Source organism: Pseudophryne corroboree, chromosome 11, assembly GCF_028390025.1.
Source record: "Pseudophryne corroboree isolate aPseCor3 chromosome 11, aPseCor3.hap2, whole genome shotgun sequence".
In the NCBI taxonomy this organism is placed as follows: domain Eukaryota; kingdom Metazoa; phylum Chordata; class Amphibia; order Anura; family Myobatrachidae; genus Pseudophryne; species Pseudophryne corroboree.
In genome coordinates, this window is record NC_086454.1 from 341369702 (window position 1) to 341396124 (window position 26423).

The window sequence follows — 26423 nt, forward strand, 5'->3', positions numbered from 1 at the left end:
CAGCAGCGAACCTAAATCAGTAATGTCATGCAGCTGCCCTGCTGCACGACCCAGAGCTGACAGGTGGATTGATTAATGGATAGCAATGGGGAACGCGGTCCGCCTGTGTCGTCCCCATTGCTAAGGATCCGGCGGCTAGCGCGCATAGCGTCCCGGCGTTGCCATGGACCCGGCGGCTCAGCGCGCACGACGTCCCAGTGTTGCTACGCGCCGTGCAGTTCAGCGCGCACGGCATCCCGGCATTGCTAGGTGCCATGCGGGGACAGGAGGCGGCGCGGCGGCCAGGACCGTTGCTTAGCAATGGTCGGGCGCTGGGGAGAGCCACCGCGCCTAACAATATTCTACAAACACACAAAATTCTATTGGATAAACCCTGTCAGAATTATGAAGATATTCGATACCGTCCGCTAACCCTGAGACAGTACAAATACAAAAACAGCTATATTATAGATAATGGAAAGGAAGAACTGTCAGAATTGGGATTCAACATAGGTTACACGGAGGGGCAAATATATATATTAGTATTAAAAAATATATATACATGTTACAGGGGAAAATTACAGTTATCTATTAGCAACCGTTGAAGCAAATGTAATAACTATACAATAGTCTTGTACAAAACACATAAAGGGTGGTGATATAATTTATACTTACCTTGGGGTATTGGTGGAGTGGATTTAGTAGGGTTTGGAAGATAGGTGGATCGGTGAGGTTGGAGATCCTGCTTGGAGGGAGTGGATCCATCCAGTAACCATGGATAACAGTTAGGGGCTAGATAAAACATTAAGTCAAAATATAGTAGTTATTGATATAAATGTGAGAATTGTAGAAATTTAAAGAAACAGACTAGAGATAATAGTTTAATGGAGGGGATATATTGTTTGGGAGGGAGCACAGTTTGTAGTCACAAATTGTACAAGTTTTTGTTTGGCACTATTGTTTATCACTTATCAAGTAGGCATGAGATATATAATGATAATAATATTAAAGTGTTCACAGTCACTCGTAGAGCATTTGCATCACATCAATTATTAGAAATAATATACATCACATTCATTAATTATTAGATATTAAAATATCGATTAAAACACATTTGTTAAGGGAATATAAATGATCATTTTTTTCACAACATATTCACATATTCAAATTAATTATAATTCTTAATTGCACGATATTGGATTAGCATTACTTTTTCACAGTTAATATCCGCTCTAATAAATTAGATTAGTGAGTATATATTGCAATTGTAACTAAATGTTTATATACTCCGCTTTAAGTGGGAGTTACATGATAATATATGCAAAGTTAGGAATCATGGATTAATTAATATACCAGTAGGCTCTCTCCTCCCCCTGGAGTCATATTAAATTAAGTATGAGCAGAATATCCAATCACATACACCACTAAATTGGATAGCAATAGGAATAATTGGATTCCTAGGAATATTCATCAATGTAAAGATTATGGGCATAACTGTAAAACATAAAAATTCATATCACAAAAACTCAAGTGAAATAATTAATTAACTTAGTAATAATTTATTTTAAGAATATGCGTGGTTTAAGAACATCATGACTAATATAAACAAAGTCAAATCTCCTTCATATATATGAAAAATCAAGTTTAATTAATGAATAAATAGCTATGAGGGAGATGGTTCCAATAAATTTTCACTGATAAGTGTAACCTCATACATATGGTGACCAACAGAAATGGAGGGAGGGGTATATAAACCTGTCAGGAATGGCAATCAGGTTGATGCCCTGACGAAGCAGCCTCTGTGAAACGTGCGTTGGCGTTTTTCAGAGACTGCTGCAATGCGGTGATAATCTGCTGCTATACAATGAAAATATGATGTCATTTATCAAATGTTCTATTGTAGTAAACTGATCTATGTTATACTGAGTGTCGGTTAGGCTAGGGAGAGTGCTCAGCTAACGTTTACCCGGCACACAGCAGCGGGATCAGGAGCGGGCGCAGGGACGTGCAGGCTGAGATAACAAGTCAGCCACACGCGGCGGCTATCCTAAGCCACTGCACGTGGCTTAAACTAGAGACAGCACAACCACTGCCAAGCACCAGTCTGGTTATATAAGAATATACCATACGGATACTGCATTACATGTTTATTAATGTGCTGTTATTTAAAATCCACAATATAGCCAGGTGGAATTAATATGGTCTAGTACCCGGCCTAATGAGATAGAGAGCACTGCTGGTTTCTGCTATTAACACAATACGAATATACGTCTAATTATATACTGGTGCCATTAAAGAGAAATCTAAACATATGGTGGGCAGAGTGGACACACTGACTGAATAAAAGGAAAAGTGTAATTATATGAGAAACATATGAATGTTCATTTCTATTCGGTGTTGATTTAAAGCCATTCCAGCCAGAGCATTTAGAGTGCTTGGGGAACATTCATTTAGAATATAGCTGCGGGGTTAGGAACAGATGCAAGGACGTGCAGGCTAATGCTGTATTCAGATCGCAAATGCTGGATCCTACCCGGTAAGAGAAACGTGTACTTACCGGGTGGGATCCGGCATTTGCGCTCCGTTGCTGGCTTTCCGACCTGGCAATATACCGGGTCGGTTCCATAGCAGCGGAGGGCGCAGCAGCAGCAGGGGCGGGGGTGGAGGCGGCGCCGGGAGATGAGCTCATCTCCTGCGCCACCTCTGCCTATGCTGTGAATGGGAGCCGATTCGCATCGGAACGGCTCCCATTCACACTGCGCCTGACCCGGTAATCAACCCGGTAAGAACCCTTCTTTTTTACCGGGTTGAATTACCGGGTCAGGCGACCCGCTAATTCAACAAAGGACATTTCACATCGCACACGGACCCGTTTCGACACGGCAATATGCCGTGTCGATACCGGGTTTTCAGTGCAATGTGAAAGGGGTATAAGATAATCAGCTGGCCGCACGTGGCTGATACCTGGAGCCACTATTTATGGCTAAAGTTATATACATCATTAATCACTGCACTAAAGTTGGTCTGGTTATAGACACATGTATAACATATACACAGGATTGTTACAATATAAGGTGTTGTGATTGATAATTAATTACATAGCCAGGCGCAGGTAGTGCAGCCTAGAACCCGGGATATAAAGAGTGAGAACATTGCTGGCATTTCGTACTAATATAATAAACATATATTCTTATATATTGACTGTCGCCACAAATGAAATAAACCAGGCAGACACACTGGTGAAACGAGAATAACAGTGTAAGTAAAATATATGTGGAAAAAGTGAGTGCTTTCTAGTGCATTAATAAGGGCTACAGTAAAGACATATATTTTCACAAACAATTAAGCTTTATTGAAATGAAACACCCGTTATGATCTATTTCCAACAATAGATATTTGGTTCAAACAGATTGGAGGAATTACAGGTGATTGCTGAATAGAAATATAGAAAATCAGGAGGACTACATATATTAAGCATTTCAATAGCAGCAGGGGCTAATAAGCCTTTCTTAGAAGAGAAATCTTCGTCACAGCCGCAACCGTCTCTGTGGAAAAAAATACATTTTAATTTCACTATTTTTTTTTTTTTTTAAATATATATTTATTGAGAAGGGAGCATGTAATAAAATACAGGTCATATGTCACAATGTTTGCGAGGATGCATCAATCACTGCGGTGTACAGAGATTATCAATCAAAAAGCTGAACCAAAACTTTAGTTAGTATAGGCAAGGTTAAGAGGACAATCAACCATATATGTATATCAAACGGGGGAATGCAAGAATAGTTGACAGATTTAGAAGGGTGGTGAGCCTTGAATGAGAGATTCCGTATTATACCACGTTGTTAACCTAACTACTCTGCGCACATATTCCCTGGTAGCAGTCGGCAGCGTATGTAGGTAGGGTAACCAAATGGCAAAAAATTTTGGGTCGCAGGACTCCGCATCCAGGGAACAATCAACCCAGTCCATTTGGTAGAGATACGTTAAACGTGGTAACATGAGGGAAAGGGGTATCGGCTCCGGATGTATCCATTGGGATAGAATAGTTTTCTTTGCTGCAGCGGCCACACGAGCCAACAGTAACTTCATCCCTTTGGAATGTGGGGGATCCCGAGTCTGCACGGAGTTCCAGAAAGCCCAGGCCATAGTGATATTAAAGGAGATGCGAAGTTCCATATTAATATACGTTTGGACTGCCATCCAAAATGACTGTACTACCGGCATGTCCAGAGACAATGAATAATATCGGCATCGGGGGAATTACATTTAAAACATAAAGAGTTATCAGATACTCCAGTGAGGAACCTAAGTCTAGGGGTGTAGTAGGCTCTATGTAATATCTTAAAGTGCATCTCTGCATAGGAAGATGAGACTAGTTGTATATTTAGTAGACCACACCACCGAATAACCGTCAGAAGATCGGTGTCTGTGAAGTCGTCTGTCCATTTGGCCATCCCTGTTGTGAGCTTAGATAGATCCAACCTCCGCCTAGTGTGAGAATATATTAAAGAAGTATTATACGGGGCTCCTGGGGACTGTCGTACCAGACCATCCAGGGGAAAGGTGCGATCAGGGGGGTGTAGTCGTGATATTATGCTAGTGGCAAAACTACGGATTTGGAAAAAGGCAAACGGGAAAATGAAGAGTGGGGAATTTTTCTTTTAGTTGTGCTATAGTCAATATCGCGGAGCATTCTGTATTCAGAAATTGATATAGAAGGGAGAGGCCCTGGAGATGCCAACCGTGAACAATCCTATTATCTTCTCCACCCTGAAAACGCGGATTACACCACAAAGGCTGAAATAAAGAATCCGTTAGGGATAGGCCTAGGCGTTTCCTGAGTTTACGCCAAGCTATACATGGCGTATATAGTAATGGATTATGAAGTCTGTCATGTTGAGGGGGAATAACAGCAAAATGCAACAAGTGTACTAAAGTGTGTTGAGGTGAGAGAGCCTGTTCCAAAGCTCCATTAACGAAATTGTCACAATCCCCTATCCAATCCAGAGCATATCTATAGTTGGCGGCTAGGGAATAGTCTTCAGGACAGGGGAGATTAATACCACCAAGTGAGAGGGGTTGTTTTAGTTTAATAAGTGAGATGCGGGGACGTTTGCCCAAATAAATTTAGTAAGGGCTTTGTTAATAGAATGGACATCTCGTTTGGACAATATAAATGGAAGCATCTGGATTGGGTAGAGTAGTCGAGGGAAGGAGATCATCTTATATAGATGACACCGACCCAGATAAGAAATAGGGAGATGTTGCCATTTCAAAAAAATCATTCGTCATTTGGGTAATGTGGTAAGAAAGGTCACCGTATATAGGTCAGTGAGGAGTGGCGGGATGCGAAGGCCCAAATATTTTAAGTAACTGTGGGCCCATTTGAAGGGAAATTAATCGCCCCAATCCCGTGCCGCCTCCCCTCCCAACGCCAGCGCCTCTGTCTTATCAAAATTGATAAGAAATCCAGAAATTAAATTAAAGTCATGCAGTGTGGTCAGTAACGATGGGAATGCCTGTTTGGGGTCAGCAAAATATAATAACAGGTCGTCTGCAAAAGCAGATACCTTAACTTCGTTGTCATCCACCCTAATACCTTGCCAAGTAGGATCTTGTATAAAATGACGTATCAATGGGTCTAGGGCTAGATTGAATAGCAGGGGGGAAAGAGGGCATCCCTGATGGGTCCCTCTACCTAACGTAAAGGCAGACGAGTTTAAGCCATTTACAGTCAGATGTGCCTGAGGTAGTGTATATAACATTTTGAACAGATGGATGAATTCCTCACCAAATTGCTGGGCATGAAAAATACGAAGCAAATGAGACCAAGAGACACGATCAAACGCCTTATCGGCGTCACAACTAACAATAAGGGCGTCGGGGCAGGCAGTTTGTTGTGCACTATACATTGCTGCAATCAGTGTGCGGATATTATGAACTGAGGTTCTACCTTTGACAAACCCTGTTTGGGCAGGATGTAGGACCCTATTCAGGATTGGTTGAAGTCTCATTGCAATTAGTTTTGTGAAAAGCTTCAGGTCCTGATTCAATAATGAGATCGGTCTGTAAGATTGAGTATATCGGGGATCTTTTCCCGGTTTCGTAAACAACACAATTCTGGCGTCTCCAAATCCCATAGGGGGAGGTTTTCCCTGCAACAGTGCATTGAAAAGGGATAATAAATGAGGTGACAGATGGGGGGCCAGAATTCGATAATACTCCGCCCCAAATTCATCCGAGCCAGGGGACTTAACATTGGGTAATGATTTAATCAGGGAAAGTAGTTCCGGTTCTGTGACCGGTTCAGTTAAGGATTGTCTTTCCTCTTCCGTTAAGACAGGTAGTTTTGCCCTCTCAAGGAATTGCGTTCCAAGAGTCGGATGATCCGGGGGGGCTTCATAGAGAGTGTTATAATATTGTAAGAAGGCCTCAGATATTGAGGGGGTATCAAAGATGGTTGTAGACGAGTCTGTGATTAGTTGGGGGATACGAGAAGGAGCGGAGTATGACCGTACCAGGTTCGCCAATAACCTCCCGGATTTATTTCCCCCTCGAAAAAATCTATTCCGTTGTAGATCATACGAGAATCTCGCCCACTCCGTACATAGTGAGTCGTACATTTGCTTAGCAGCAAGATAGGCCTGCCGGTTGACGGGTGAGTCCTGCAACAAAAGTGTGTCATAGGTTTTGGTCATGTTACAAGTAAGGTCCTGTATTTGGGTCGCAAGCCGCTTGCGTCTCCTAGAGACATATTCCATAATATGTCCTTGGATCACTGGCTTCGAAGCCGACCAAAACAAATTGATATCCTCCATATGTGTACTATTATCTGCTACATAGTTCTGGAATGTTTGTTCCAGGTGGGTGCAAAAATCAGAGGATTTCTTAAGATAAGCTTGAAATCTCCAATTGTATGATTGAGAGACAGGGGACTGTAGGTTAAGGGTAAACCACACTGGGGCATGGTCAGACAATGATATGGGTTCTATTTTAGTATCAGCCACGCGCTGTAATAGGGTGTCAGCTATTAGCCAATAGTCAAGGCGAGAGGAGGAGGAGTGATGTGGATGGGAGTAAAATGTGTACTCCCGGGAGTCAGGGTGTTGGCATCTCCAGGGGTCGCAGAGTCGCAGCGAATCAGTCAATAGGGATTGGGGCGGTGTAGAAATATGCGATCTAGCAAAGGTGGATCTATCCAAACCCGAAGACTGGACAGTATTGAAGTCTCCGCCTAAAATAATCTCCCCCTCCGCCCATTCTTGCAGCTTGTTGTAAATGTTAGAAAAAAAGAGTGAGTTGGGACCATTAGGCGCGTATATAGTGGCTAAGGTGTAAAGAACACCAAAAATAGTGATTTTAATGAATAAATAGCGACCTTCAGGGTCACTAAGACTATCATTTATTTGGTACGTGAGACGTTTACTAAAAAGAACCAGTACACCTCTTCGTTTGGCTGAGTAAGAGGCCGATTTGAATTCCCCTATCCAAGAATCTCTCACAACACTAGGATACGTATTTTTCCAATGAGTCTCTTGCAAGAAGGCTATGTCAGGTTTTAGACGTTTAAGATAGGAGAGGATCTTTCTTCTTTTGACTGGGGTGTTGAGGCCCTCAACATTCCAGGTTACAAATTTGATATGGGACTGTACTCTAGTGGAGGTGGCAACATTCAAATACATTTAGCCTATACCTACTCTAGGCCAAGATTCCCATTTAACTAATAAGGAGAAACCCAGCCAGCCCGTCCCAGCGAGCGGGCTAGTGAGCCTGATGCCTGTACCTAAGCAGCTTAAGGATAAGAGGAGCAACAGTGACAATGACATATAAAAAATTTGAACAACTTCTAAATCAAAATCCCGACTCAAAATTATTTTAAATATTATACGAACCAAAGCGTACAGGTCTATGGGACGGTCCACCGAGACGCCTAATAGATTCCAACCGAACACATGCGTGTAGCGGGAAACCGTGCCATAAGACCATACAACAATCAAACATAACAATAACAAATAAGTAAAGAGAAAAGGGCGGGTGGGATTAAGTCGGAGAGGGGGAGGAAGAGAGAGAGTCAGAGAGGGAGGAGAGCAGTTCAAGAAGAGTTGAGGACAGTAAGATACGTGGTCGTAGAAAGAAGGAATGATTCGGTAAATACAGTACGGTATAGATGACAATATACCCACATATACTATAGGTAAAATATATATCAACCAGTGGTAGGACCCACTCTTAGTAATTACTAAGAACCTGAATGTGTACTGTTCAAGAAGATGAGGAGAAACAAGGCCATGAGGTATCAGTCATCATCGTCCATCCCAGCAGAGGAGTGTGGGGATAGTGACTCTACAAAGTTCTTGGCCGTCTTCGGATTCTCAAAGAAGTAGGCCTTTCCCGCATGAGTGACTCAATTTAGCCGGATAAAGAAGCGCAAAGCGGTGGCCCAGTTCGAAAAGTCTCTTGCAGACATGCGAGAATTCTCTCCGTTGGGAAGCCACCATATAGGAAAAATCCTGGAAAAGCAGCAATTTAGCATCTTGGTATTTCAAGTCGGCACATTTTCTGTAGGCATCCAATAGCATGACCTTGTCAGCGTAGTTAAGGACTCTCAGTATGACGGGCTGGGGTCTATCATTTGTGGATTGCCGCTCCGGGCCTATACGGTGTACACGTTCCACTACCATGGATCCTGAACTCGGAACACAGCCCAGCTCCCGGGGCATCCATTGAGAAACGAGCGTCATGAGGTCACGAGGTTTCACCGACTCCGGTAGGCCGATGAGGCGCACATTATTTCTCCTATTTCGGTTTTCAATGTCCTCAAGCTTATCCTGAATAGATGCAGTAAATTTTTCTTGGTCAGAAAGAGCCATCTTAGCCGTAGTGAGATCATCCTCTACGTCGGAAATTCTCTGTTCTGCCTCAGTGAGTCGCTGGGCATGTTGGTTCAATTGAGTGAGAGCGGAGTCAAGCGAATCCTTTAGAGGAGCCAGTTTTTGGTCCGATAACTGGGATAGGATATCTGTTATCTCGTTCGTCGTGCAGGATTTTGCAGAATCCATTGCAGATGCAGACTCGGATCGGCCACGGGGACTAGAATGCGAACCCAATGGAGGTGAAGTAGGGCGATTGACTGAGGAGTTATCACGGCCTCGGCCTCTACCCGACTGATTACCACGAGTACACTGTGCCTGCTTGGCCGCAAATATATCCATCAGGATAGTGAGATAATAACAGCAGTGAGTACAGCAGTAGATAGCTTGAGATATATAATAATATGAGTCGCAATATAAAGTTCCACCAGACGAGGGAGTTCGGCAGATGAATTAGAATATTAGATGTAATATGATTGATTGATATTCCTTCAAGAAATAAAATATAGATACTGGAGGCAAGATAAGAAAAGGGACTGAGGTCCCAGGTCCCTTTTAGTAGGTTCCAACTAGGCTAGAGAGATTAGCCAGCAGAGATCACGGACCTGCCAGTGACCACAGCTGACTGCCTATGATAGGGAACTCCAGCTCAGCTGCTCGCCTCCTCCAAGATGGCCGCCGGGTGCAGGGGGAGATGTGTTGCAGCCGAAGAAGAGCCTTCCTCCCGGCCGCCCAGCGCCCCGGGGTCACCAGAGGGGGACCTGACAGGTCAGTGGCCGCCTTCCCGGGGGGTACAGCGTGCGTGTGTGTCCGTCGCGGGCGAAGCCGGATCTTCCGCTATGCCGCCCTGGGAGTCCGCGGCGGGTCGCGGCAAAACTTTAGGTCCCGGCCTGTGGAGGCGATTTAGGCCGCCGGGCTCCGGAGCTCCCTGAACGGTCCCCAGCTCTCGGGAAAGTGCCCCCAATAGCGGGCCTGGCAGGGCAGGGAGGCAGGGTGCAAATAATGGCACAAAGTGTGGGCCAGCGGCAGGGGGGTGCTATGAAATAGCAGACGCCGTGCTAGAGGCTCCAGGGCACATCTTCCTCCCCTGCTGGCCACCAGTTACTCTTCAATTTCACTATTTCTAACTTTACTTTCACCTATCTTTTTATATTTCATATGGCTGAAAAATCTTTTTAATGATAATAAAAGTTATATATTAATTTATAATTATAGAATCTTGGTGCACCCCAAAAAAAGGCTTCTTTCTCTGTGTGTTTGTACTGTAGTCTCCCAGGCCAGGGGTAGCACTCCCGGACAACAAAAAGGTGTGTAGTTCACACTATAAATTTGTCATAAGGGAAAGAATAACTGTTTGGAAAAATCTTTGCTGGTGCGGGAATATTTTTTGCTCTATACTGGATTTTAATGTAGTTTTCATCTTACGGTCTGCCGGCTCTTTTAGTGAAGCCGTGCCAGGTGTAGGGAGAATTACCTTCTTTGTCAACCTGGACCGTGCACTGTCTAACACAGGGGGTGACTGCCGGGAAAGAATATATTACGCACGTGGGAGGGAGCCCCCATCGTCGACACAGGACTCAGAGTCCGTGTCGGTAGCAGTAGCCATAACATTTAAATGGACTTCATGTGACCCAGAGAGTGTCGCCTGCAGATGGAAGAACAGAATGCTGACCAACATATATTCTACATATCCAGCATGCAGCATTAGATACAGCTTTATCTAATCTCCTATTGATATGATGCATACCACCACGTATTTCATGCACCCATGCAGGCTCTTGGTGTGCCATTAGCATCACCACCTTACAACTCTGTGTCCCCAAACGGTTTCCTCCATGAAGGAACTCCCTGCCTCAGATATGTCACCCACGTGTATCACACACACCTACAGACACCCTCTGTCCGAGGGACACAAAAAGGATTAGCCAGCTCACACCCCAGTGTAAACACACAAATCTGTGGAATATGACATAAACAGACCTGCATCGCTTTATAATATACAAATATACCTCGCCCCCCCCCCCCCCCCCCTTTTATATGCACCCTGATACAAATCAGTAGTGAGTGGAGGACCAGCGTTTCTCTTGAGGAGAAAATGGCGCTGAGAAGTGTGCTGGCTTAGTGAGGAAGAAGCCCTGCCCCCATAATGGCGCGCTTCTTCCGCTCTTAATTAGATAATTAATTTCACTGGTGGGGGTAGGACAGACTGTGTTTATGCCCCTTTTATGCCCCTTTTGCCAAAAACGAGTGTATTAACTGCCCAGGGTGTTTTAACTGCCCAGGATGCCCCCCCCCCCGCGCCCTGCACCCTACAGTGCCGCGGTATGTGGGAGCATGGCGCGCATTGCGATAGCTGTGCGGTACCTCAGAAGCAGTCGCTGAAGTCTTCTTTTTGTCTTCTACTCACCTGTCTTCTGACTTCTGGCTCTGCAAGGGGGTGACGGCGGGCTCTGGGTATGAACTCCTAGGCGTACCTAGTGATCAAACCCTCAGGAGCTAATGGTGTCCTGTAGCCAAGAAGCAGAGCCTTTAAACTCACTAGAAGTAGGTCTGACTTCTCTCCCCTAAGTCCCACGAAGCAGGGAGACTGTTGCCAGCAGCCCCCCTGAAAATAAAAAACCTAACATAAAGTATTTTCTAGGGATGAGCGGGTTCGGTTCCTCTGAATCCGAACCCGCCCGAACTTCAGCTTTTTTCCACGGGTCCGAGCAGGCTCGGATCCTCCCGCCTTGCTCGGTTAACCCGAGCACGCCCGAACGTCATCATCCCGCTGTCGGATTCTCGCGAGACTCGGATTCTATATAAGGAGCCGCGCGTCGCCGCCATTTTCACACGTGCATTGAGAGTCATAGGGAGAGGACGTGGCTGGCGTCCTCTCCGTTTAGAGAAGAGAGAGACACAGTATTTTGGGGAGCATTATTAGGAGGAGTACTACTATACTGTATACTACTATACTATACTACTTGCTGAAGTGATATTATAGAGTCATAGGGGGAGAGGACGTGGCTGGCGTCCTCTCCGTTTAGAGAAGAGAGAGACACAGTATTTTGGGGAGCATTATTAGGAGGAGTACTACTATACTGTATACTACTCAGACACAGTATTTTGGGGAGCATTATTAGGAGGAGTACTACTATACTGTATACTACTCTACTACTTGCTGAAGTGATATTTATAGAGTCATAGGGAGAGGACGTGGCTGGCGTCCTCTCCGTTTAGAGAAGAGAGAGACACAGTATACTATTTTGGGGAGCATTATTAGGAGGAGTACTACTATACTGTATACTACTATACTACTTGCTGAAGTGATATTTATAGAGTCATAGGGAGAGGACGTGGCTGGCGTCCTCTCCGTTTAGAGAAGAGAGAGACACAGTATACTATTTTGGGGAGCATTATTAGGAGGAGTACTACTATACTGTATACTACTATACTATACTACTTGCTGAAGTGATATTATAGAGTCATAGGGGGAGAGGACGTGGCTGGCGTCCTCTCCGTTTAGAGAAGAGAGAGACACGGTATTTTGGGGAGCATTATTAGGAGGAGTACTACTATACTGTATACTACTATACTACTTGCTGAAGTGATATTATAGAGTCATAGGGGGAGAGGACGTGGCTGGCGTCCTCTCCGTTTAGAGAAGAGAGAGACAATAAGAATTTACTTACCGATAATTCTATTTCTCGGAGTCCGTAGTGGATGCTGGGGTTCCTGAAAGGACCATGGGGAATAGCGGCTCCGCAGGAGACAGGGCACAAAAAGTAAAGCTTTAGGATCAGGTGGTGTGCACTGGCTCCTCCCCCTATGACCCTCCTCCAAGCCTCAGTTAGGTACTGTGCCCGGACGAGCGTACACAATAAGGAAGGATTTATGAATCCCGGGTAAGACTCATACCAGCCACACCAATCACACTGTACAACCTGTGATCTGAACCCAGTTAACAGTATGATAACAGCGGAGCCTCTGAAAGGATGGCTCACAACAATAATAACCCGATTTTTGTAACTATGTACAAGTAATGCAGATAATCCGCACTTGGGATGGGCGCCCAGCATCCACTACGGACTCCGAGAAATAGAATTATCGGTAAGTAAATTCTTATTTTCTCTATCGTCCTAGTGGATGCTGGGGTTCCTGAAAGGACCATGGGGATTATACCAAAGCTCCCAAACGGGCGGGAGAGTGCGGATGACTCTGCAGCACCGAATGAGAGAACTCCAGGTCCTCCTTAGCCAGGGTATCAAATTTGTAGGATTTTACAAACGTGTTTGCCCCTGACTAAATAGCCGCTCGGCAAAGTTGTAAAGCCGAGACCCCTCGGGCAGCCGCCCAAGATGAGCCCACCTTCCTTGTGGAATGGGCATTTACATATTTTGGCTGTGGCAGGCCTGCCACAGAATGTGCAAGCTGAATTGTATTACACATCCAACTAGCAAAAGTCTGCTTAAAAGCAAGAGCACCCAGTTTGTTGGGTGCATACAGGATAACAGCAAGTCAGTTTTCCTGACTCCAGCCGTCCTGGAACCTATATTTTCAGGGCCCTGACCACATCTAGCAACTTGGAGTCCTCCAAGTCCCTAGTAGGCGCAAGACACCCCAATAAGCTGGTTCAGGTGAAACACTGACACCACCTTAGGGAGAGAACTGGGGACGAGTCCGCAGCTCTGCCCTGTCCGAATGGACAAACAGATATGGGCTTTTTTGAGAAAAAAAACCACCAATTTGACACTCGCCTGGTCCAGGCCAGGTCCAAGAGCATGTTCACTTTTCATGTGAGATGCTTCAAATCCACAGATTTGACTGGTTTTAAACCAATGTGTTTTGAGGAATCCCAGAACTACGTTGAGATCCCACAGTGCCACTGGAGGCACAAAAGGGGGTTGTATATGCAATACTCCCTTGACAAACTTCTGGACTTCAGGAACTGAAGCCAATTCTTTCTGGAAGAAAAATCGACAGGGCCGAAATTTGAACCTTAATGGACCCCAATTTGAGGCCCATAGACACTCCTGTTTGCAAGAAATGCAGGAATCGACCGAGTTGAAATTTCTTCGTGGGGCCTTCCTGGCCTCACACCACGCAACATATTTTCGCCACATGTGGTGATAATGTTGTGCGGTCACCTCCTTTCTGGCTTTGACCAGGGTAGGAATGACCTCTTCCTGAATGCCTTTTCCCTTAGGATCCGGCGTTCCACCGCCATGCCGTCAAACGCAGCTGCGGTAAGTCTTGGAACAGACATGGTACTTGCTGAAACAAGTCCCTTCTTAGCGGCAGAGGCCATAAGTCCTCTGTGAGCATCTCTTGAAGTTCCGGGTACCAAGTCCTTCTTGGCCAATCCGGAGCCATGAGTATAGTTCTTACTCCTCTACGTCTTATAATTCTCAGTACCTTAGGTATGAAAAGCAGAGGATGGAACACATACACCGACTGGTACACCCACGGTGTTACCAGAACGTCCACAGCTATTGCCTGAGGGTCTCTTAACCTGGCGCAATACCTGTCCCGTTTTTTGTTCAGACGGGACGCCATCATGTCCACCTTTGGTAATTCCCAACGGTTTACAATTATGTGGAAAACTTCCCCATGAAGTTCCCACTCTGCCGGGTGGAGGTCGTGCCTACTGAGGAAGTCTGCTTCCCAGTTTCCATTCCCGGAATGAAACACTGCTGACAGTGCTATCACATGATTTTCCGCCCAGCGAAAAGTCCTTGCAGTTTTTGCCACTGCCCTCCTGCTTCTTGTGCCGCCCTGTCTATTTACGTGGGCGACTGCCGTGATGTTTTATCCCACTGGATCAATACCGGCTGACCTTGAAGCAGAGGTCTTGCTAAGCTTAGAGCATTATAATTTTACCCTTAGCTATATTTATGTGGAGAAAAATCTCCAGACTTGATCACACTCCCTGGAAATTTTTTCCTTGTGTGACTGCTCCCCAGCCTCTCGGGCTGGCCTCCGTGGTCACCAACATCCAAAACTGAATGCCGAATCTGCGGCCCTCTAGAAGATGAGCACTCTGTAACCACCACAGGAGAGACACCCTTGTCCTTGGATATAGGGTTATCCGCTGATGCATCTGAAGATGCGATCCGGACCATTTGTCCAGCAGATCCCACTGAAAAGTTCTTGCATGAAATCTGCCGACTGGAATTGCTTCGAAGGAAGTCACCATTTTTTTACCATGGCCCTTGTGCAATGATGCACTGATTTTAGGAGGTTCCTGACTAGCTCGGATAACTCCCTGGCTTTCTCTTCCGGGAGAAACACCTTTTTCTGGACTGTGTCCAGAATCATCCCTAAGCACAGGAGACTTGTTGCCGGGATCAGCTGCGATTTTGGAATATTTAGAATCCACCCGTGCTGTTGTAACAGTATCCGAGATAGTGCTACTCCGGCCTCCAACTGTTCCCTGGACTATGCCCTTATCAGGAGATCGTCCAAGTAAGGGATAATTAAGACGCCTTTTCTTCGAAGAAGAACCATCATTTCGGCCATTACCTTGGTAAAGACCCGGGGTGCCGTAGACAATCCAAACGGCAGCGTCTGAAACTGATAGTGACAGTTCTGTACCACGAACCTGAGGTACCCTTAGTGATAAGAGCAAATTTGGGACATGGAGGTAAGCATCCCTGATGTCTCGGGACACCAGATAGTCCCCTTCTTCCCGGTTCGTTATCACTGCTCTGAGTGACTCCATCTTGATTTGAACCTTTGTAAGTGTTCAAATTTTTTTAGATTTAGAATAGGTCTCACCTAGCCTTCTGGCTTCAGTACCACAATATAGTGTGGAATAATACCCCTTTTCTTGTTGTAGGAGGGGTAATTTAATTATCACCTGCTGGGAATACAGCTCGTGAATTTTTTCCCATACTGCCTCCTTGTCGGAGGGAGACCTTGGTAAAGCAGACTTCAGGAGCCTGCGCAGGGGAAACGTCTCGACATTCCAATCTGTACCCCTGGGATACTACTTGTAGGATCCAGGGGTCCTGTACGGTCTCAGCGTCATGCTGAGAGCTTGTCAGAAGCGGTGGAACGCTTCTGTTCCTGGGAATGGGCTGCCTGCTGCAGTCTTCTTCCCTTTCCTCTATCCCTGGGCAGATATGACTCTTATAGGGACGAAAGGACTGAAGCTGAAAAGACGGTGTCTTTTTCTGCAGAGATGTGACTTAGGGTAAAAACGGTGGATTTTCCAGCAGTTGCCGTGGCCACCAGGTCCGATGGACCGACCCCAAATAACTCCTCTTCCTTTATACGGCAATACACCTTTGTGCCGTTTGGAATCTGCATCACCTGACCACTGTCGTGTCCATAAACATCTTCTGGCAGATATGGACATCGCACTTACTCTTGATGCCAGAGTGCAAATATCCCTCTGTGCATCTCGCATATATAGAAATACATCCTTTAAATGCTCTATAGTCAATAAAATACTGTCCCTGTCAAGGGTATCAATATTTTTAGTCAGGGAATCCGACCAAGCCACCCCAGCTCTGCACATCCAGGCTGAGGCGATCGCTGGTCGCAGTATAACACCAGTATGTGTGTATATACTTTTTATGATATTTTTCCAGCCTCCTGTCAGCTGGCTCCTTGAGGACGGCCCTATCTATAGACGGTACCGCCACTTGTTCTGATAAGCGTGTGAGCGCCTTATCCACCCTAAGGGATGTTTCCCAACGCGCCCTAACTTCTGGCGGGAAAGGGTATACCGCCCATATTTTCTATCGGGGGGAACCCACGCATCATCACACACTTCATTTAATTTATCTGATTCAGGAAAAACTACGGTAGTTTTTTCACATCCCACATAATACCCTCTTTTGTGGTACTTGTAGTATCAGAAATATGTAACACCTCCTTCATTGCCCTTAACGTGTGGCCCTAATAAGGAATACGTTTGTTTATTCACCGTCGACACTGGATTCAGTGTCCCTGTCTGTGTCTGTGTCGACCGACTAAAGTAAACGGGCGTTTTAAAACCCCTGACGGTGTTTTTGAGACGTCTGGACCGGTACTAATTGTTTGTCGGCCGTCTCATGTCGTCAACCGACCTTGGCGCGTGTTGACATTATCACGTAATTCCCTAAATAAGCCATCCATTCCGGTGTCGACTCCCTAGAGAGTGACATCACCATTACAGGCAATTGCTCCGCCTCCTCACCAACATCGTCCTCATACATGTCGACACACACGTACCGACACACAGCACACACACAGGGAATGCTCTGATAGAGGACAGGACCCACTAGCCCTTTGGAGAGACAGAGGGAGAGTTTGCCAGCACACACCAAAAACGCTATAATTATATAGGGACAACCTTATATAAGTGTTTTCCCTTATAGCATCTTTTTTATATATTTCTAACGCCAAATTAGTGCCCCCCCTCTCTGTTTTAACCCTGTTTCTGTAGTGCAGTGCAGGGGAGAGCCTGGGAGCCTTCCCTCCAGCCTTTCTGTGAGGGAAAATGGCGCTGTGTGCTGAGGAGATAGGCCCCGCCCCTTTTTCGGCGGCCTCGTCTCCCGCTCTTAACGGATTCTGGCAGGGGTTAAATATCTCCATATAGCCTCCGGAGGCTATATGTGAGGTATTTTTAGCCAAAATAGGTATTCATTTGCCTCCCAGGGCGCCCCCCTCCCAGCGCCCTGCACCCTCAGTGACTGCCGTGTGAAGTGTGCTGAGAGGAAAATGGCGCACAGCTGCAGTGCTGTGCGCTACCTTAAGAAGACTGAGGAGTCTTCTGCCGCCGATTCTGGACCTTCTTCTCGTTTCAGCATCTGCAAGGGGGCCGGCGGCGAGGCTCCGGTGACCATCCAGGCTGTACCTGTGATCGTCCCTCTGGAGCTAATGTCCAGTAGCCAAAGAAGCCAATCCATCCTGCACGCAGGTGAGTTCACTTCTTCTCCCCTAAGTCCCTCGTTGCAGTGATCCTGTTGCCAGCAGGACTCACTGTAAAATAAAAAACCTAAAACTAAACTTTTCTAAGCAGCTCTTTAGGAGAGCCACCTAGATTGCACCCTTCTCGGCCGGGCACAAAAATCTAACTGAGGCTTGGAGGAGGGTCATAGGGGGAGGAGCCAGTGCACACCACCTGATCCTAAAGCTTTACTTTTTGTGCCCTGTCTCCTGCGGAGCCGCTATTCCCCATGGTCCTTTCAGGAACCCCAGCATCCACTAGGACGATAGAGAAACAGTATTTTGGGGAGCATTATTAGGAGGAGTACTACTATACTGTATACTACTCAGACACAGTATTTTGGGGAGCATTATTAGGAGGAGTACTACTATACTGTATACTACTCTACTACTTGCTGAAGTGATATTTATAGAGTCATAGGGAGAGGACGTGGCTGGCGTCCTCTCCGTTTAGAGAAGAGAGAGACACAGTATACTATTTTGGGGAGCATTATTAGGAGGAGTACTACTATACTGTATACTACTATACTACTTGCTGAAGTGATATTTATAGAGTCATAGGGAGAGGACGTGGCTGGCGTCCTCTCCGTTTAGAGAAGAGAGAGACACAGTATTTTGGGGAGCATTATTAGGAGGAGTACTACTATACTGTATACTACTATACTACTTGCTGAAGTGATATTATAGAGTCATAGGGGGAGAGGACGTGGCTGGCGTCCTCTCCGTTTAGAGAAGAGAGAGACACAGTATTTTGGGGAGCATTATTAGGAGGAGTACTACTATACTGTATACTACTCAGACACAGTATTTTGGGGAGCATTATTAGGAGGAGTACTACTATACTGTATACTACTCTACTACTTGCTGAAGTGATATTTATAGAGTCATAGGGAGAGGACGTGGCTGGCGTCCTCTCCGTTTAGAGAAGAGAGAGACACAGTATACTATTTTGGGGAGCATTGGCCCTCATTCCGAGTTGATCGCTCGCAAGGCGAATGTAGCAGAGTTACACACGCTAAGCCTACGCCTACTGGGAGTGTATCTTAGCTTCTTAAAAGTGCGACCGATGTATTCGCAATATTGCGTTCACAAACCTCGTAGCAGTTTTAGAGTAGCTTCAGACTTACTCTGCCTGTGCGATCAGTTCAGTGCTTGTCGTTCCTGGTTGACGTCACAAACACACCCAGCGTTCGCCCAGGCACTCCCACCGTTTCTCCAGCCACTCCTGCGTTTTTTCCGGAAACGGTAGCGTTTTCAGTCACACGCCCCTAAAACGCCGTGTTTCCGCCCAGTAACACCCATTTCCTGTCAATCACACTACGATCGCCGGAGCGATGAAAAAGCCGTGAGTAAAAATACTTTCTTCATAGTAAAGTTACTTGGCGCAGTCGCAGTGCGAACTTAGCGCATGCGTACTAAGCGGATTTTCACTGCGATGCGATGAAAAAGAACGAGCGAACAACTCGGAATGAGGGCCATTATTAGGAGGAGTACTACTATACTGTATACTACTATACTACTTGCTGAAGTGATATTTATAGAGTCATAGGGAGAGGACGTGGCTGGCGTCCTCTCCGTTTAGAGAAGAGAGAGACACAGTATTTTGGGGAGCATTATTAGGAGGAGTACTACTATACTGTATACTACTATACTACTTGCTGAAGTGATATTATAGAGTCATAGGGGGAGAGGACGTGGCTGGCGTCCTCTCCGTTTAGAGAAGAGAGAGACACAGTATTTTGGGGAGCATTATTAGGAGGAGTACTACTATACTGTATACTACTCAGACACAGTATTTTGGGGAGCATTATTAGGAGGAGTACTACTATACTGTATACTACTCTACTACTTGCTGAAGTGATATTTATAGAGTCATAGGGAGAGGACGTGGCTGGCGTCCTCTCCGTTTAGAGAAGAGAGAGACACAGTATACTATTTTGGGGAGCATTATTAGGAGGAGTACTACTATACTGTATACTACTATACTACTTGCTGAAGTGATATTTATAGATTAGATAGTGTGACTGTAAGTGTATTATCTGACTTGTGGGGGAGACACTGACAGTGGGGAGCAGTTAGAGTCTGAGAGCAGGACTCAGGAGTACATATAACGTACAGTGCACACTTTTGCTGCCAGAGTCAGTGCCACACTGCCATTGTTGTGACCACACTGACCACCAGTATAATAATATATTTTGTGATTGTCTGCTTAGGACTCGGAGTACTAGTTGCAAGTTGCAACGTGACCTGACCACCAGTTTAATAATCAATCACCACCAGTTTAATATATATATAATTGTATATAATATATATATATATATATATATATATATATATATATATATAATATTGTATACCACCTACCCGTGGTTTTTTTCTTTTCTTTCTTCTTTGTACATACTATTTTAGTTGTGCCTATTAAAATATGGAGAACAAAAATGTTGAGGTTCCAAAATTAGGGAAAGATCAAGATCCACTTCCACCTCGTGCTGAAGCTGCTGCCACTAGTCATGGCCGAGACGATGAAATGCCAGCAACGTCGTCTGCCAAAGCCGATGCCCAATGGCATAGTACAGAGCATGTCAAATCCAAAACACCAAATATCAGTAAAAAAAGGACTCCAAAACCTAAAATAAAATTGTCGGAGGAGAAGCGTAAACTTGCCAATATGCCATTTACCACACGGAGTGGCAAGGAACGGCTGAGGCCCTGGCCTATGTTCATGGCTAGTGGTTCAGCTTCACAGGAGGATGGAAGCACTCAGCCTCTCGCTAGAAAACTGAAAAGACTCAAGCTGGCAAAAGCACCGCAAAGAACTGTGCGTTCTTCGAAATCCCAAATCCACAAGGAGAGTCCAATTGTGTCGGTTGCGATGCCTGACCTTCCCAACACTGGACGTGAAGAGCATGCGCCTTCCACCATTTGCACGCCCCCTGCAAGTGCTGGAAGGAGCACCCGCAGTCCAGTTCCTGATAGTCAGATTGAAGATGTCAGTGTTGAAGTACACCAGGATGAGGAGGATATGGGTGTTGCTGGCGCTGGGGAGGAAATTGACCAGGAGGATTCTGATGGTGAGGTGGTTTGTTTAAGTCAGGCACCCGGGGAGACACCTGTTGTCCGTGGGAGGAATATGGCCGTTGACATGCCTGGTGAAAATACCAAAAAAATCAGCTCTTCAGTGTGGAGGTATTTCATCAGAAATGCGGACAACAGGTGTCAAGCCGTGTGTTGCCTTTGTCAAGCTGTAATAAGTAGGGGTAAGGACGTTAACCACCTCGGAACATCCTCCCTTATACGTCACCTGCAGCGCATTCATAATAAGTCAGTGACAAGTTCAAAAACTTTGGGTGACAGCGGAAGCAGTCCACTGACCAGTAAATCCCTTCCTCTTGTAACCAAGCTCACGCAAACCACCCCACCAACTCCCTCAGTGTCAATTTCCTCCTTCCCCAGGAATGCCAATAGTCCTGCAGGCCATGTCACTGGCAATTCTGACGAGTCCTCTCCTGCCTGGGATTCCTCCGATGCATCCTTGCGTGTAACGCCTACTGCTGCTGGCGCTGCTGTTGTTGCTGCTGGGAGTCGATGGTCATCCCAGAGGGGAAGTCGGAAGACCACTTGTACTACTTCCAGTAAGCAATTGACTGTCCAACAGTCCTTTGCGAGGAAGATGAAATATCACAGCAGTCATCCTGCTGCAAAGCGGATAACTGAGGCCTTGACAACTATGTTGGTGTTAGACGTGCATCCGGTATCCGCCGTTAGTTCACAGGGAACTAGACAATTTCTTGAGGTAGTGTGCCCCCGTTACCAAATACCATCTAGGTTCCACTTCTCTAGGCAGGCGATACCGAAAATGTACACAGACCTCAGAAAAAGACTCACCAGTGTCCTAAAAAATGCAGCTGTACCCAATGTCCACTTAACCACGGACATGTGGACAAGTGGGGCAGGGCAGGGTCAGGACTATATGACTGTGACAGCCCACTGGGTAGATGTATGGACTCCCGCCGCAAGAACAGCAGCGGCGGCACCAGTAGCAGCATCTCGCAAACGCCAACTCTTTCCTAGGCAGGCTACGCTTTGTATCACCGGTTTCCAGAATACGCACACAGCTGAAAACCTCTTACGGCAACTGAGGAAGATCATCGCGGAATGGTTTACCCCAATTGGACTCTCCTGTGGATTTGTGGCATCGGACAACGCCAGCAATATTGTGTGTGCATTAAATATGGGCAAATTCCAGCACGTCCCATGTTTTGCACATACCTTGAATTTGGTGGTGCAGAATTTTTAAAAAAACGACAGGGGCGTGCAAGAGATGCTGTCGGTGGCCAGAAGAATTGCGGGACACTTTCGGCGTACAGGCACCACGTACAGAAGACTGGAGCACCACCAAAAACTACTGAACCTGCCCTGCCATCATCTGAAGCAAGAAGTGGTAACGAGGTGGAATTCAACCCTCTATATGCTTCAGAGGTTGGAGGAGCAGCAAAAGGCCATTCAAGCCTATACAATTGAGCACGATATAGGAGGTGGAATGCACCTGTCTCAAGTGCAGTGGAGAATGATTTCAACGTTGTGCAAGGTTCTGATGCCCTTTGAACTTGCCACACGTGAAGTCAGTTCAGACACTGCCAGCCTGAGTCAGGTCATTCCCCTCATCAGGCTTTTGCAGAAGAAGCTGGAGACATTGAAGGAGGAGCTAACACGGAGCGATTCCGCTAGGCATGTGGGACTTGTGGATGGAGCCCTTAATTCGCTGAACAAGGATTCACGGGTGGTCAATCTGTTGAAATCAGAGCACTACATTTTGGCCACCGTGCTCGATCCTAGATTTAAAGCCTACCTTGGATCTCTCTTTCCGGCAGACACAAGTCTGCTGGGGTTGAAAGACCTGCTGGTGAGAAAATTGTCAAGTCAAGCGGAACGCGACCTGTCAACATCTCCTCCTTCACATTCTCCCGCAACTGGGGGTGCGAGGAAAAGGCTCAGAATTCCGAGCCCACCCGCTGGCGGTGATGCAGGGCAGTCTGGAGCGACTGCTGATGCTGACATCTGGTCCGGACTGAAGGACCTGACAACGATTACGGACATGTCGTCTACTGTCACTGCATATGATTCTCTCAACATTGAAAGAATGGTGGAGGATTATATGAGTGACCGCATCCAAGTAGGCACGTCACACAGTCCGTACTTATACTGGCAGGAAAAAGAGGCAATTTGGAGGCCCTTGCACAAACTGGCTTTATTCTACCTAAGTTGCCCTCCCACAAGTGTGTACTCCGAAAGAGTGTTTAGTGCCGCCGCTCACCTTGTCAGCAATCGGCGTACGAGGTTACATCCAGAAAATGTGGAGAAGATGATGTTCATTAAAATGAATTATAATCAATTCCTCCGTGGAGACATTGACCAGCAGCAATTGCCTCCACAAAGTACACAGGGAGCTGAGATGGTGGATTCCAGTGGGGACGAATTGATAATCTGTGAGGAGGGGGATGTACACGGTGATATATCGGAGGATGATGATGAGGTGGACATCTTGCCTCTGTAGAGCCAGTTTGTGCAAGGAGAGATTAATTGCTTCTTTTTTGGTGGGGGTCCAAACCAACCCGTCATTTCAGTCACAGTCGTGTGGCAGACCCTGTCACTGAAATGATGGGTTGGTTAAAGTGTGCATGTCCTGTTTATACAACATAAGGGTGGGTGGGAGGGCCCAAGGACAATTCCATCTTGCACCTCTTTTTTCTTTAATTTTTCTTTGCGTCATGTGCTGTTTGGGGAGGGTTTTTTGGAAGGGACATCCTGCGTGACACTGCAGTGCCACTCCTAGATGGGCCCGGTGTTTGTGTCGGCCACTAGGGTCGCTTATCTTACTCACACAGCTACCTCATTGCGCCTCTTTTTTTCTTTGCGTCATGTGCTGTTTGGGGAGGGTTTTTTGGAAGGGACATCCTGCGTGACACTGCAGTGCCACTCCTAGATGGGCCCGGTGTTTGTGTCGGCCACTAGGGTCGCTTATCTTACTCACACAGCTACCTCATTGCGCCTCTTTTTTTCTTTGCGTCATGTGCTGTTTGGGGAGGGTTTTTTGGAAGGGACATCCTGCGTGACACTGCAGTGACACTCCTAGATGGGCCCGGTGTTTGTGTCGGCCACTAGGGTCGCTTATCTTACTCACACAGCTACCTCATTGCGCCTCTTTTTTTCTTTGCGTCATGTGCTGTTTGGGGAGGGTTTTTTGGAAGGGACATCCTGCGTGACACTGCAGTGCCACTCCTAGATGGGCCCGGTGTTTGTGTCGGCCACTAGGGTCGCTTATCTTACTCACACAGCTACCTCATTGCGCCTCTTTTTTTCTTTGCGTCATGTGCTGTTTGGGGAGGGTTTTTTGGAAGGGACATCCTGCGTGACACTGCAGTGCCACTCCTAGATGGGCCCGGTGTTTGTGTCGGCCACTAGGGTCGCTTATCTTACTCACACAGCTACCTCATTGCGCCTCTTTTTTTCTTTGCGTCATGTGCTGTTTGGGGAGGGTTTTTTGGAAGGGACATCCTGCGTGACACTGCAGTGACACTCCTAGATGGGCCCGGTGTTTGTGTCAGCCACTAGGGTCGCTTATCTTACTCACACAGCTACCTCATTGCGCCTCTTTTTTTCTTTGCGTCATGTGCTGTTTGGGGAGGGTTTTTTGGAAGGGACATCCTGCGTGACACTGCAGTGCCAGTCCTAGATGGGCCCGGTGTTTGTGTCGGCCACTAGGGTCGCTTATCTTACTCACACAGCTACCTCATTGTGCCTCTTTTTTTCTTTGCGTCATGTGCTGTTTGGGGAGGGTTTTTTGGAAGGGACATCCTGCGTGACACTGCAGTGACACTCCTAGATGGGCCCGGTGTTTGTGTCGGCCACTAGGGTCGCTTATCTTACTCACACAGCTACCTCATTGCGCCTCTTTTTTTCTTTGCGTCATGTGCTGTTTGGGGAGGGTTTTTTGGAAGGGACATCCTGCGTGACACTGCAGTGACACTCCTAGATGGGCCCGGTGTTTGTGTCGGCTACTAGGGTCGCTTATCTTACTCACACAGCTACCTCATTGCGCCTCTTTTTTTCTTTGCGTCATGTGCTGTTTGGGGAGGGTTTTTTGGAAGGGACATCCTGCGTGACACTGCAGTGCCACTCCTAGATGGGCCCGGTGTTTGTGTCGGCCACTAGGGTCGCTTATCTTACTCACACAGCTACCTCATTGCGCCTCTTTTTTTCTTTGCGTCATGTGCTGTTTGGGGAGGGTTTTTTGGAAGGGACATCCTGCGTGACACTGCAGTGACACTCCTAGATGGGCCCGGTGTTTGTGTCGGCCACTAGGGTCGCTTATCTTACTCACACAGCCACCTCATTGCGCCTCTTTTTTTCTTTGCGTCATGTACTGTTTGGGGAGGGTTTTTTGGAAGGGACATCCTGCGTGACACTGCAGTGACACTCCTAGATGGGCCCGGTGTTTGTGTCGGCCACTAGGGTCGCTTAGCTTAGTCATCCAGCGACCTAGGTGCAAATTTTAGGACTAAAAATAATATTGTGAGGTGTGAGGTATTCAGAATAGTCTGAAAATGAGTGTAAATTATGGTTTTTGAGGTTAATAATACTTTGGGATCAAAATGACCCCCAAATTCTATGATTTAAGCTGTTTTTTAGTGTTTTTTGAAAAAAACACCCGAATCCAAAACACACCCGAATCCGACAAAAAAAATTCGGTGAGGTTTTGCCAAAACGCGGTCGAACCCAAAACACGGCCGCGGAACCGAACCCAAAACCAAAACACAAAACCCGAAAAATTTCCGGCGCTCATCTCTAGTATTTTCAGAGAAACTGAGTAGAGCTCCTCAGAGTGCATCCAGTCTGCCTGGGCACAGATATCAACTGGAGTCTGGAGGAGGGGCATAGAGGGAGGAGCCAGGTCTCACCATTTGAAAGTCTTAAAGTGCCTATGTCTCCTGCGGATCCCGTCTATACCCCATTGTTCTTGAAGTGTCCCCAGCATCCTCTAGGACGTATGAAAAATTACATTCAGATGTTTGTGGACCAGTGGAAGTAAAGACTGTCAGTTGATACAGATACTTTGTGACATTTATTGATGACTGCACGAGAAAAAACACACTTACTGTATACTTTCTAAAGGAGAGATCTGAAGTGGCAAAGAAGATTGGATTTGAACAAGTCTCTTGTAGTCTGCAAACAGGCTACAGACTCAAAGTTCTGAGATCTAATAACGGTGGAGAGTATCTCATGACAGATGTGGAACAATTCAGAAAAAAATATGGAATAGGACATCAGTTGACCATTGATTACAGTCCAGAGCGAAAAAGTGTTGGTGAACTAGCAAAGCGTGCACTAATGGAGAAAGCAAGGCATATGCTGAAGAACATAAACCTAGAGAAACAGTTATGGGTGGAAGCCATTTACACTGTTCTCTGCAGCTGCCATATAGTACCAATTAAGGCCTGTTCAAAGAGAACACCAAGTGTAAAACATCTAAGAACATGTGGGAGTACTGCTTATGTCCATATACTAAAGGAAAGAAGATGCTACTGTAGCTGGATTTGAATCAATAAAATGCATAATGCGCAGTTATGGTCATGAAAGTAAAGGCTATAGATTGTG

The 26423-nt window shown here is 46.2% G+C and overlaps 1 protein-coding gene across 6 annotated transcripts in view; it reads right to left on the reverse strand.

Annotated features, from left to right (window-relative positions):
* Nucleotides 1-3308: 3308 nt before the first annotated feature.
* The window catches only part of LOC134969748 (fatty acyl-CoA hydrolase precursor, medium chain-like), an 88204-nt gene continuing 65089 nt past the window's right edge, over nt 3309-26423 (reverse strand). For all 6 annotated transcript variants that reach the window (XM_063945903.1, XM_063945906.1, XM_063945901.1 and 3 more), the window contains one exon: nt 3309-3524. In XM_063945903.1, the coding sequence (XP_063801973.1) occupies nt 3507-3524 (18 nt within the window). In that variant the 3' untranslated portion in view covers nt 3309-3506. The remainder of the gene's footprint in view (nt 3525-26423) is intronic.